The 14340-nt window shown below is 35.2% G+C and overlaps 1 protein-coding gene across 1 annotated transcript; it reads left to right on the forward strand.

Annotated features, from left to right (window-relative positions):
- The first annotated feature begins 11966 nt into the window (after nt 1-11966).
- On the forward strand, nt 11967-12673 carry LOC142506154 (uncharacterized). The gene is made up of 2 exons (XM_075619317.1): nt 11967-12066; nt 12147-12673. Exons 1-2 carry the CDS (start codon nt 11967-11969, stop codon nt 12671-12673), a joined length of 627 nt encoding a protein of 208 aa, XP_075475432.1.
- Nucleotides 12674-14340: the final 1667 nt, after the last annotated feature.

Genomic DNA, 14340 nt, shown 5'->3' on the forward strand with positions numbered 1-14340 from the left:
GTTGCATGCTCGATCGGTCCTGTTTTCCAGCACGGTGCGTGAGCTTCGATTCGGTTTAGGTAAGCTTTTGGCTTAGAATTTTGGTTGTTCTTGGTGTATTAGTTTATAAAAGTGAAGAATTGAGCTTTTCCCCTAATTTCCAGCTAGGTTTCCAGCGTGAACAGTATTTCCGGCGACTTGTTCCGGCGAGCCACCTTTGCGAAATTACAGTTGTGCATTCTAGCCTCGAGTATTGAGGTATTAAGCTTGAATTCCAGATTTTGAAGGGTTTTATAAGCTGTCCGGAATTCGATTTTTAACCGAGCCAATTTAATTTGTTTTAGTCGGTTAGAATGCATTATATTGAAGTGTATAGCGGATTTATATTGTAGGTTTTATCGTTGGACGACTTTCATTCGATAGTCCTTAAGAATTTACCGTGGTATTGTAAGCTATAGTTGAGGTACGTTCAAACCTATATCATTATGACGCTTATATTGGCGTGTAAGAATATTCGGTGAATGTTGTTTATTATTATGTGCTTTGAATGTTTAATCTGATGAATTCATGCATAAATTGTATTGGCATAATATATTGAGCCTTGACTCCTTTGACGGCTATTTATGTTGATTCTGTTGAGATATATTGAGTCATCAGAGGGACGAGTGGGTTAGGATTAGCCACATTCCCAGATGACAGCTAGGGACGAGCGACTTAGCTACTCGCATTCCCGATGCTACGTGCATGGACGAGCGGCGATTTGATGCTGCATTCCTGGCACGGGTGGCCACTGTTACTGTTGATGATGCTATTCATTTGGACTCCATTTGGTATCCGTTATTCCATTGTTACCATTCATGCATCGCATGTCATTGCATTTACTTGATATTATTACATGTCTTTTATATACGTCGTGATTTTACTGGTTTGTCGTACTGGGGTCCGACCCCTGTTTTCTTTTGATGTTGTGGTTGTTTTTGATGTCATAGCAGGTCATTACAGGGGTTTTGACGCAGTCTGGTGGAGCGTCAGCGAGTGGTACCCAGTAGTCAGTCGGTTGGTGTCAGAGTTCCCAGATATTTATATATATATTATGCTGGTTTGATACATTTGCCAGGGAGATGCCCTGTGTAGCTGTATGGTTATGTTTTAATGTTGTTTGGATTTTATTTGTGGTATGTTGTGTCTAGTCCTGGCCAGTGCGGCTGTAGGATGTTGGTGTGGTTGATTGTGAACTTGGTATTATTTTCGAGCGTATATTGTTGTTGTTGTGTTTTGAAATTTTTGGGATGTCCTACTTACGGGGAGGTCATGCCGAAATTTCTGTAGGCCCTAATGAACGTTTTAAACTCGTTTTCGCTGTTTACACCATTAATCCTTGTTGTGTGGTAATTAAATATTAACTAAGTGCACGGGCCCTGACAGAATCCGACTAAAAAAGACCCTGTTTGCCAATTTATAAGAAAATTGGATGGGAAGCATATCCTCGACTCATAGAAGGCGTAGAAGCCGTTTCTGGACGTAAAACCAGAGGAAAATTGTGGGCCACAATCACACTACTGTTTATATGCATGTGTGTCATTATTGTTTTTACTGTTTATTCTGCTTACAGCTGTGACCCATAGTTTTGTCATGATAACATATTACCCTGATAAAATCTCTCATCTTTATCTCTATTTTCGCAGACCAAAATGAAAGTAAAAACATGGCTGGATCCTCTGCACGAACATTGAAAATTATTTGTGTATTTTGTGGGTCGAGTTCTGAAAAAAATGAAGTGTTTGTAGAAGCAGCGAATAATCTTGGAAAGATATTGGCTGAGAGAAAAATTCACTTGGTATATGGGGGAGATAATATTGGGTTAATGGGATCTGTTTCAACATCTGCTCTTCTCAGAGGTAGTAATGTTTTGGGTATTATTCCTACAGCTTTAGTTGAAGGAAATATTATAGGTGTTACGATTGGGGAGGAATTAAAAGTTTCTTCTATGTATGAAAGAATCACCAAAATGATTGAAAATTCTGATGCTTTTATCGCACTACAAGGTGGTTTTGGTACATTAGAAGAAATCTTTCACACTGTTTCTTGGGCACAACTTAACTTCCATAATAAACCTGTGGGCTTGTTGAATATCAATAATTATTATGACAGTTTGTTGATATTTCTTGATAAAGCTGTGGAACAGAATTTCATTTCATTAAATTCACGAAGGATACTCATCTCTACTTCGACTGCTGATCAATTAATTGATGATTTGGAAGCTTTTGTTTATAAGCCTGATCCGATGATAACAAAGATCAATTGGTCGCAATCAAGCAGTAAGAAAAGAAAGGTTGGATCATTGATTCAAAAGTCGTGGATTGGTTTGTATTTGTTTCAGTTTGTTATCTTCAATAAATTCCAGGTGATATCTCTTTCATTATGTACTCTTTATTAATAGTTATTTTGACATTAGGGACAATGTAATATTCTTATTGGGGAAGAACAAACTTATAAAAAAAATAAAAAAAATTAAAAATATTATTTTAAAATAAAATTATGTTTATTGTTTATATCTTAGTAATTTTTGCAAAAATATCATTACATTACATGTTTGAAAGGTTTAAATTAGAAAATGTATTAATCTATCTAAGGATGTTTAAATTTTTATTTGAAAAAAAAAATCAATTTCAATATTCTGATCACTATAAAAATATGATTTATGAAATCTTTTTGAATGAATTAACCATTGTGATAAAATCATTTATTAAAGTATATGGCCCAAGATATACCTGTTAAGAGTGACTTAAAATTTTTAAACTCACACATATTTGTGAGTGAGTGGAGAGGATTGAGAAAACAGCTTGCGAGCCTTTATTTATCATCAGAGAGGATATCTATTGTCTAGATCTTGAGTTCTTATTTTGACAAAAAAATTGATATTTCCTGAAAAAAAAAGAGAAAAAAAGAAAGATGTTGAAGATCTATGTAATTTTTAAGTTATATGCTACGACCCATTTATCTCTCATAAAAATAAAAATAAAAAGAGAGAAATTTATTGTATAAATTAGATAAATATGTGGTCAAAAAGCATAAACTTAGTATGTTCCATGAGTTTAAAAAAAAAAACGAAAGATCAGGAAAAAATATATAATAAGAACAACTGGATTTTGAATCAATGGATTTCCTATCTTTTGATTAGTTTGGCTCGTTTGTCTGTCTGCATTCTGTAAACCATTTTCCTGAGCATTTATCTGTATTCCAACTTCATGACAGAAATCATTCCCATAAATTGAAACATTTATTAACCTGTAATGATATGGAGTTGAGAATCTTACTAGGAATTTCTGAAGGCCATGTACATTTAACTACCTGAAAATAAGCTTTGAATTGATCAGTTCAGATTATTTTATAAATTATCATTATAGTGATCTTGATATAACTTTGACAGTTTTCAAATTTAATTTAAACACTTGAATAGTTCCGATTACATTTCTATTTAAATTAATCAATATGTTTTGTGTTGCTATTAACACTTAAATTGCTAGGGACTGGCAATAAGCTGGTTGGGGAATGTGATAAAGATAAAAAATTGTATATTAATTAAATGTTTTATAATATAAATTTATAGTTTTATGTTTTAGTTAATGTTTAAATATTATATGTTTTATAATAAATTGTATTAAATATAAGTTGTTGTGTAATTATAAGTTTTTACTATTTTTTACAGGTTCGATAAAACAAGAATAACCCTGGCGTTGCAAATGAGATTAAGATGATTCTTGGACCTATAGAAAGTTGATGTTAATATTTACAATATTGGTGGCAAGCATGAGAAAAAAATCTTCTCACAAGTGGGATCAAATTAAGCAACAAATAAAGTTACCAAAGAAGTGGCAGTTTTACCATGCTCTAGCATTTTGACCATATCTCTCAAATTACTTGGTCAAATGGTTAAAAAAATATCACAATTCAAACAACTCAATTATCTAAATATTTTGTTTTATGTGGAGAAGAAAATTCGGATTAGAAGATTTTCAAAAGTGATATGTATTAAAATATAATTTCTTAGAACACCAATGAAGATTTTTGTGTAAAAAAAATAATATTTTATTTGTAGTTGTCTCCCCAAATTTGGCTATAATAGGGGTGTATTGTAATGTATTGGGATATTCCTCATTTTATTAACAAACCTTTGAGTTCATAATATTTCTCTCTTTGTTTTTCTTTTATTTCTTCATTTAAATATAATTAGCATGTTAATTTATATTCAAAGTTTTACACTTTGAATAATGAGTAGCTAACTTCCCAAAGTTGAGATGAAAAGGTGAAACTCTTGGCATGATAATAAGGTTATTAAAAGGTAAGAATCTATATTTTATATTATCTAATCATTATTTATTGTTTATGTTATATTTATTTCTTTAAGCATTATTATACCCTACTTTTAAGTGGGAGTTTTGATTTATTGTTTCTATATGTTACACTAAATTCTTGGAACCATTTAAATGTTAGTTTTGTATTACCAACCATTTAAAGTGGATTCCTTGATTTATTATATATGAATATATCATAATATTAATTTCTTGGTACCATTTAAATATTTGTTTGGTATTACCAACCATTTAAAGTGGATGTCTTGATTTATTATATATGAATATATCATAATATTAATTTATTGATACCATTTAAATGTTAGTTTGGTTTTACCAACCATTTAAAGTGGAAACCTTGATTTAGTGTTTACAAATATATATATATATATATATATATATATATATATATATATATAGCACAATAAATACTTGACAACATTTATAAGTTTTGGTATATATACTTATAAGATAATAATATATAACATAATATAAATATGATTATTTAATATATTGGAACCATTTTATTAAGTGAATTTCAATAATGTTCATTAATGTTAACTTTATTAAAATACCAAGAGTGGATCCTTTAATCTTAACTACTTAAATTAAATTTTGAATAATTAAAAATTATCAATTAAAACAATTAAACGAAAAAACAAAACAAAAACAAAAAGACATTGTAGTAGACTTGTAATTACCTTAGCTTCCCCGTGGATACGATATTCGGACTCACCGAATTATACTACTTGTGGACAACCTGCTCTTGGGAGTGAAACAATCAAAGTCGCAATACGTTCTCGGGCTTCCAAACCCGTTCATAATTTGTCACAAGACATTTCGCATACCTCAAAAACATAAAACATTTTCTTTTTTCACGTCGAACATACTTACATAGTGTTGAGAGCTTCATTGGATCTCCCTTGGGCTACTGCTGCACATAAACACTAATACATTATTCAACAATTTAAATTCCATAACTTAACCGTACCAATCATACTCACCACCGAATTAATTAAATAACTTATGACTTTCTAGACCACATGGGACTTGACCATTTTTAATCATCATACTAGACCATGACATCGAACCCCGAACATATCCTGATATGGAGTATGAACATATCCCAAGCAATGGCAGACATGGACTCTGCCTTAAACCATAATTCAATGATTCCTATTCAAGCTTCAAATCAGCTAATATAACCCTCACCAAGCTACGCCATACCGACCAATTAGTAACCAAAAGAAGCAACATCACTTAAACCTAGAGCTCCTAAAAATCCTGGACCATCGCCTAGGCACATGCAATGTAGCGCTGCAGCTCTGGTTAAGTAATCTAGGCGCTGCATTCCAGCACCTGTGGCGCTACCCTGCATGAAACTCAGTCGCTGCAGTGCTCCAGATACAACGTTGTGGCGTTAACTCTGCGCGAACCTGACCCAAAGAATTCATCTTCTACCCATTCGTTACCCTGCGACTTCTATTGTAACCAAACCCTTACTAACCCAAAACGCAACACTAAATAGCATCTGATCACATCACCTGACATACCTAAACCCAAAAGTGATCACCTAGCGGTTCCCAACAAAACCTGCAACCAATAAACCTCAAGAAACATGAAGAAAACATTTTGATATCATCATAGCTTGAGCAGTCACACGAGAATGAACATAAATTACTCGTCTCTTGTTCGAAAATTACGAATTTGCTGTCAAATCGAAGATATCAAAAATTACTATGTTTTATATGTTGAAAGCTTTTCCAAATAACAGACCGAAAATTCGCAGGATTTGAAATGACATTAGTTTAAGTTTTGGAGATCACCGTTCCAAAATTGTTTCAAACATCATTACTCAAACTTTGCATAATATAAACGGATTTTTACACACAATATGCATCTGTTGAAACATTTCATATTCGCAATCTTGATTTTGATGTTAACATAACTTGTTTATTAGTTTCTAATGAGTTTACCTAAGTGCGCAGAAACTGATCAGACTTCGAACTGACCAGTTACCAAGCTTAAATTGAAGCTATCGAGACGCAAAGTGAAAGTGCCAACTGATCGATCAAACTGAAACAGTACAACTGAAGTATCAAGAGCAGTTCAACTGATTGTCCAGTTGATAGGTGGTTCAGCAAAAGACCTTCAGAAGCAAGGCCAGCTGATGAAGTGTTCAACTAATGAAGAGCCAAACTGACCAATTCAACCGAATAAGTTAAATCAGTTCAGCTGACGAGTCAACTGATTTCACCTCACTAGTTCAAGACTAGTTCAACTGACCAGTTCAGAACATCTGTTAAGAGCGAGTCAGTTTGCAGATACGACAAGCTTAATCCAGTTGTGCACAAAGGTACAAAAGCTATTGTACGATCAAGGTACAATAAGAGACGTTGCAGCAGCACTTAAAGCCAAATAATCCAGATATCTATTTGGGGGAAAAAATTCAAACCTTAACGGATTCATTCACTGAGTCTCACTGTACGTTCAGCCAAAAAACGTCTATAAATAGAAGCCGAAGCTCAATGAAGAAAAGGATGAGAGTTGACGAGTGAAAAGATAAATACAAAGAGGGCACACAGAATGCTTATCAACTTTCAATTAGCAATCAGCCCAGATGGAACACTTCAACGTGTTATCAGCTTAGTTTTAGAAGCATATTTCCCTCAGTGCGTGAGAACACTTTCGGGTATTTTTCAGAGATCAGTTCTCACACACACACACACACACACACCACCACCACTCAAATTTCGTCTTGCACAATGACGTAAAACATGTGTATGTAGTCTTTTTCACATAGACGTTAAAGAAGTGTTGGCTGGAAGATGCTGTCTTCAGTGTAGACTAGGAGTTCAGTTAGGCAGTGGGTAAGTCCTAAGCTGGGTGGGTTTGTACAAGTAGTTGTATAAGTCAAAGTCTTCTAGTTGATCCTACCCGAGGTGGTAGAAGGGATGACGTAGGAGCAGTTGAAGTCTCCGAACATCCATAAACATATCTTGTGTATTTAACTGTTTAACTTCTATTTTCAAATTGACTTGATCAGTTAGAGGATCCGTCAGTTCAGTTCTTGCCATAACTTAACTGATATAGACGACAACTGATTCCCGATATTTTTAGTTAATCAGTGACACATGATACAAAATTTATCAGTGTTTCTTAACGAATGGTTACTTCAAGTGTTTTCCGCTTGGTTTGTAACAAAACTCGATTTAATTCATCGGTGTATACTTTCTTAGAACACGAGTTATTGCAGCTCATTGATTTATTGTGTTCAAGTCACCTCAAGGTGCCCAACACACGATTCTTCAGCATCCAAATATTTACTATGACAAGATCGATGCAGGAATTTTGCCCCCGGGATGAGATTTTAGTCTTGGCAGTGCCCGATCACAAATTTATCATGCTTTTAAATGTTTATGCATCATGATTATGATTTTTATGAAATTTTGAAAATTACGCTGTGTGCTTGATTTTAAGAAAATTCAGCATATGCATGATTTTGTTAAGTGATCAAAATGATGATGCTTTGAAGGATGGGAATTGGTTGTGACTAACGATGTATATGTAAATGCTTCATATGTATATGTAAATGCTAATGATGAAGCTTAGGCACAGTGGATGGGTAATACTGTCGTTGATGTCCGACAACTGCAGGGTACCACAGTTTTATGTAGATAGATCCATCGTATAATGATGAACGATAAAGCTGTTACAGAAGTCACAACTAATGAACTGAATGCATTAAAGGAAATGATGTATAAGGGAATGATGTTATGATGAGTTGTTTTGACATGTTATGATAGCATATGACACGTTTACATTTACGCTTTTTAAGTTCATAAAAGGTATGTTGAGTACAGTATATTTTCACCGTTGTGTGATATATATATGTACTTGTTATCTTGGTACAGGTGTGTTGAGTCTTTAAACTCACTAGGCATGTGTGATCCAGGTGAGCATGTTTTCGAGGGGACTGGAGGTGCCGAACTCTGAGTAGGCAGGATTGGATATGTGCGCACGACCCGATGACCGTATTTCTTCCGCACATTATGATTTTTGGAGATTTGAGAGGACATGAGTATTTTTATACATTGGTTTTGATACAATGATGATCACTAGGATTTTTACTCGTCATGTTTACGCTATTTCTGTTGGTCGAGTTTGGCCATTTTAAACTGTACTATTTTACTCTATTAAATATTTACGCTTATTTTTAAATGGTATTTTTTTCAATAGGGTTTCATGCATGCCAATTACCTAAATAGTATAACACCAGTACTACTAACCAAAAATCAATATATTTAAATCACTTTCAATCCTTTCCTAACGCTTATTAGCCAAATTCTTAATCATGTACAATTCCACCACAAAGTCAGCATGCATGAAAATCATATAATTTCTTATTTCATGTCGTTACATGCATATACAGAAATAAACATATACTGTAAAGTGTATATCATGTAAACATGCATGTGATAGTATTAAAAACATTTAAATTTAATGACTTGAGGCTTGAAGACTGAGTTGCTAAAGCTGACGGTGGCACAACCCTATACAGAACCCTTGGTCTGATACCAACTGTTACTTCTACTACTTAAAATACTACTAGAATTTTTTGTTTCAAAGCTAAATTTCGAAAATGTATTTAAATGTCTGTATGCAATAATTTGCTGAAAAACACACATTTTAAAATAAAATGGTTCTAATACTAGTAAAAATATGGCAAAACGTCAAAGCCTAGACTGTCGAGCAAAATAATTCATAAGTGAAACATGCAAAAATCTTGGCAACCATCAATATATAAAAATGAAAGAGTATGAAAATATCCATGATTTCTTCTAACTCATAACATGATGTGCAGAAAATTATAGTCATCGGGTTAGCGTGCGCACATCCAGCCCCGCCTACTCAGTCTTCGTTGCCTCTAATCTCCTCATCAATATGCTTACCAGTATCATTCACGCCTAGTGAGTCTACAGACTCAACACACCAAAATCGTTATAACAAGCACATAACATGCAACAGTGAAAAGTATTGTACTTAAAATAAACTACATGATCTTAAAAGCGTGAACTTAACTTATCGTGTCAAAGCATAACGTGTCACAACATATTTCAACATATCATCATATACATGTTCATTTTCTTTATTTGAATTCCGTTCATTAGCTATGACTTTCGTATCATCGTATTAGTCGATGGATCCATCTATGTATAACCACGGTACCCGGCGACGGGGACATCAGCGACAATATTACCCATCCACTGAGCATTGGCCCTACATGTCATCGTATTATCGTATCATCGTATTTAGTCACCACCAACTCCCTTCCTTTAAAACATGTCATCATATTCATCACTTATAAAAATCATGCATATACGTAAATTTTTCTTAAAATCAATCATTCAACATGTTTTTCATATTTTCATAAAAGGTCATGTTCATGATAGCATATGCATTAAAAATGTGTGATTTTGTGATCAAGGCACAGCCAGAACTGCTGACTCGAACCAAGTGTAAAATGACTATTTTACCCCTTGAAACCCTAATTGACCATTTTGCCCCTAGACCTCAAAATTTCGACCCGAAGCCAACCAAAATCCGAAGTTGACCAAGATAAATTTGAGCCAACATCACCTAGGACCAAGATCATGCCAAGGACGCCCTACTGGACCAACCCTGGACATGCATACTGCCCATGCAATCCGTCCTACGCGATTCACCCAAAACAAGCCCAATCTTAACCCTTCTCGGTACAAGCACAACGACCGACCTCTACAAAAAGACCAGCCATGGTTGAGCCCTCCTAGACCACATCCCAAACCCCCCTTAGGGACTGCACCGTGGCTTGGATAGGCTCCCCTACAGCCGGTTCTCATTCCCATGCTCGACCTAGCCGCAAACCTCACCAACATGACCTATGTTCGATCGGACCTCACCATGGTCCAACCGAACCTCTACTAAAGCACTTAAATACCTTAACCCTTGACGTGTTCATCCCCCTAGCATCACAAACCGGAAGCCCCTTACACGACAACAACAAAAAACGTGAGTTACATGACAACAAATGCATATTTCGTGACAAAACGATGCATAAACGATTCAACGTAAAAGGTTCATGCATTCCTCATGCGAACACACACACACACACCATAATAACATAGCATGAATGATGAGAAAAAATGGGATCTATGGTGTGCCTTTTCGTTACTACGCTCAAAAACCTTGAAGATACTCGCGTAGAACGTGCTCCGTAGAAGCGGGGAAGAAGTTCTTTGAAAAAGGTTTCTGCAGGAGATTTCTTTGAAAATGCTGCTGGAAAATATAGAGGGTGGCCGAAATGTTTAGGGTAGGAGGATTTGGGTTTAGATTGTAGGTTTTAATATAATAATTAATATATAATGAGCCCTTAATTAAAATAATGGGGTTAAAAAGGATTTTAGGCCAATAATGCAATAAAATAATCCTATTAAGCCCAAAAACACTCTCGAAAAATATTTTGTTTAGGTACGAGTCCTCAAAAAGTCCTCTGACTTGCAAAATTTTGCGTACCAATTAAAAATATGACTTGTTGAGTAAAAATACCTTAACAAAGTCCATTTACGAAAATCACCCTTATTAACACCATATATTAAATAATTAAAAATAGTTATTTAATAAAAACGTTTTTCTTAATTGTCATCGGTCTCCGTTTCTTCCTTCGAGCGTGAAATACTGCTAAAAACCTTATATCATGCAATCTTAATTAAGCAAGAATAAAAAAAATATATTCATCTTAAAATCTTGAATTTAATGTATTAAAAATAAATTAATTAAAATACATAAGAAATTTGATGATTTGCATGTGGTTCACATGGACCTTTAAATTTTTAAGATGTTACAAAAATATGTTGGCAAGATGTTTATCTTATTTTTATTCAGTTGTGTGATTTTTTTTTATTGACAATTTTTCTAATCCTCGATTTATTATACCGTATCTTGATGATATTGATCATTATTATGATTACTCGAGGTCGATGTTACGTACGACTACTTCTTTCGTGAGCAAATGGATGCCCATATCGGTGATGGACGAGGTTATAGTAGAACGAAAAAAAGTACTTAGATCATTGTTTAGTGGGGTTGATGATTAGTATGTATTGTCTTTGATCTATTGATTCACTGACATTTACTCGATGTTCATTACTTATTCTAATAATATATCAATATAGGCATCTTTGTATGAGAGAGTACTTTTGTTTGCCATTCAGACAATTTTCCGGAAATTTTCCTGTGTTTTTCGTAAGCAAAGTGCAAAATCCCCATCAATGCCGATTCTACCGAAGAATTGTTTAATGCAATTACGAGGACAAATTTCTTGTTTGGTATTTTAATTTTATGAAATATTGTATTAGAACACACTTTTGTAAACACACTTTGACACACACACGTTTTATCTTTTACATTGTTTTCTTCCTTCATTGCTGGTATAAATAGGAGATAGGTCCCCCCACTGATGATATAAGCTCATGTAATCATCTTCGATTCCGCATTGCGGTTATAATACGAAAAGCTTCACTTTTGAGAGTTCATTGCATTTCTAAAATGGTATCAGAGCAATTGATTCTGCTCCAATCTCTGTAACTGCTTTCCATGGCCAAAGGTGGTCAAGATCCTAGCAATCAGGCAGCTGCTCAAGCATCGGTGGAAGATTCCAGCAGCTCGTTCTATTTGAACAACGCTGATCATCCAGGTTTGAACTTAGTGTCGCATATTCTCACAGGTGCGAACTATTATACTTGGAATCGTGCTATGTGTCAATGGCTCTGACAGCCAAGAATAAGCTTGGATTTGTCGATGGTAGCTTCTCGCGACCCCCAATTGATGATCTCCTATACGGATCATGGTTGAGGTGCAATAGTATGGTAATATCATGGATACTAAATTCAGTTAATCGTGAAATCGCCGATAGCTTGCTGTATTTATCAACAGCGCAAGAAATTTGGTCAGATCTACGCGATCGTTTTCAACAGAGCAATGCTCCTCGCATCTTCCAAATTAAGAAGCTGTTGAATGGATTACAGCAAGGTTCTATGGAGATTAGCACATACTACACGCGAATGAGAACACTTTGGGATGAATTGAAAGAGTTTCAACCAATTTCGGTGTGTCAATGTGGTGCAATGAAGGATTGGGTCAACTATCACAATCAGGAATGCAGCATGCAGTTCCTCATGGGATTAAATGAGTCTTATGCTCAGAATCGAGCTCAGATTCTCATGATGGACCCATTGCCTACTATCTCGAAGATCTTCTCATTGATCATGCAAGAAGAGAGGCAGCAGTTCCATTCACAATGAAGTGCTTGGTTCATCTATGAATAAGTCTTCCACATCTTTTCACTCACCTCACATTGCTGCTGTCAAGGGGTCATTCGGCAGTAGAGATGGTAGAGGTAATAAAATTGATAATAGACCTGTTTGTTCTCACTGTAACATTCCAGGACACACTGTGGATAAGTGCTACAAGATACATGGCTTTTCACCGGGACATCCGAAGCACAAGACCAAACAATCTGACAATAGGATTCATGGTAATCAAGTTCGAGGTACCTCTTGTCCTCAAGCTCCTGAGAAGATTGCAAACAACTCATTGCATTCTTGAGCTCTCAACTCCAACTTGATTGTGGCACTTCTTCGGATTCACAACAGTATGAGCCTTGTGAATCTTCGGTTTCTTGTTTCAGTGGTACATTTCCTTATTGTCTTAGTGTTCTTCCCAATATTCATAAGCATTGGGTATTGGACACTGGTGCCACTCACCACATTTGTTGCTCACCATCCATGTATCATGTGTCTATACCTGTTTCTTCTAATGTCACCCTTCCAGACAATTCCAATACAACGGTACCACATATAGGATCAGTTCATCTATCCTCTAATTTCTTGCTTGAGAACGTATTATGTGTTCCTGCCTTCCACTTTAACCTCATATCCATAAGTGCATTAACTAAAGACATGCATTGCCCAGTGTCATTCTCCTCTGATTCTTGTCATATTCAGGTTCTCACCGAGGGCAAGATGATTGGGACGGGTAAACGAGTTGGCAACCTATATGTTCTAGACACCTCAAGTTGATCTCCAACTGTATGTAATGTTTCATCTACTCAAAGCAAATTGTGGCATTTTTGTATGGGCCATCTTTTTTTTCTCGACTTTCTGTAATAGGTAAAAATTCGGGTATTGACTCAATAAAACGTGATGAATCGTTTGATTGTTCAATTTGTCATATGTCCAAACAAAATTGATTATCATTTCTCTCCAATAATTCAATATGTGATGCTTCCTTTGATCTTATCCACATTGACATTTGGGGTCCTTTTCATCCATTGAGTGTCGAGGGATATAGGTATTTTCTCACCATTGTCGATGATCATTCACGTTTTACTTGGGTTCATTTACTAAGGAGGAAATTTGATGTGTTAACCATCTTTCCTGATTTCTGTCAGCTGGTCTCAACTCAATTTCGAGCCAATATTAAGGCAGTCAGGTCTGACAATGCCCATGAATTAACTTTCGCTGAATTCTTTAGATCAAAAGGTATAATTTCTTACAAGTCTTGTGTTGAGCGTCCACAGCAAAATTCTGTCGTGGAACGCAAACACCAACATCTTTTGAATGTTGCACGAACCTTAATGTTTCAATCATGCATTCTTTTGCCTTATTGGAATGATTGCATCATCACTGCAGCCTATCTGATAAATCGAACACCCTCTCCACGTTTGGATAATAAATCTCCCTTTGAATTGTTACATCATAAACTCCCAAACTATTCACATCTCAAGTCCTTTGGCTGTTTATGTTATGCTTCCACGTTACCAAGCCAACGCACAAAGTTTTCCGCTCGTGCCATAAATTCTGTCTTCCTTGGGTATCCAATCTGGTTACAAGGCATACAAACTCCTTAATCTAGAAACGAATGAAACTTACATATCTCGTGATGTTGTTTTTCATGAGAATGTGTTTCC

The sequence above is a fragment of the Primulina tabacum genome, chromosome 1 (genome assembly GCF_025594145.1).
Source record: "Primulina tabacum isolate GXHZ01 chromosome 1, ASM2559414v2, whole genome shotgun sequence".
NCBI lineage: Eukaryota > Viridiplantae > Streptophyta > Magnoliopsida > Lamiales > Gesneriaceae > Primulina > Primulina tabacum.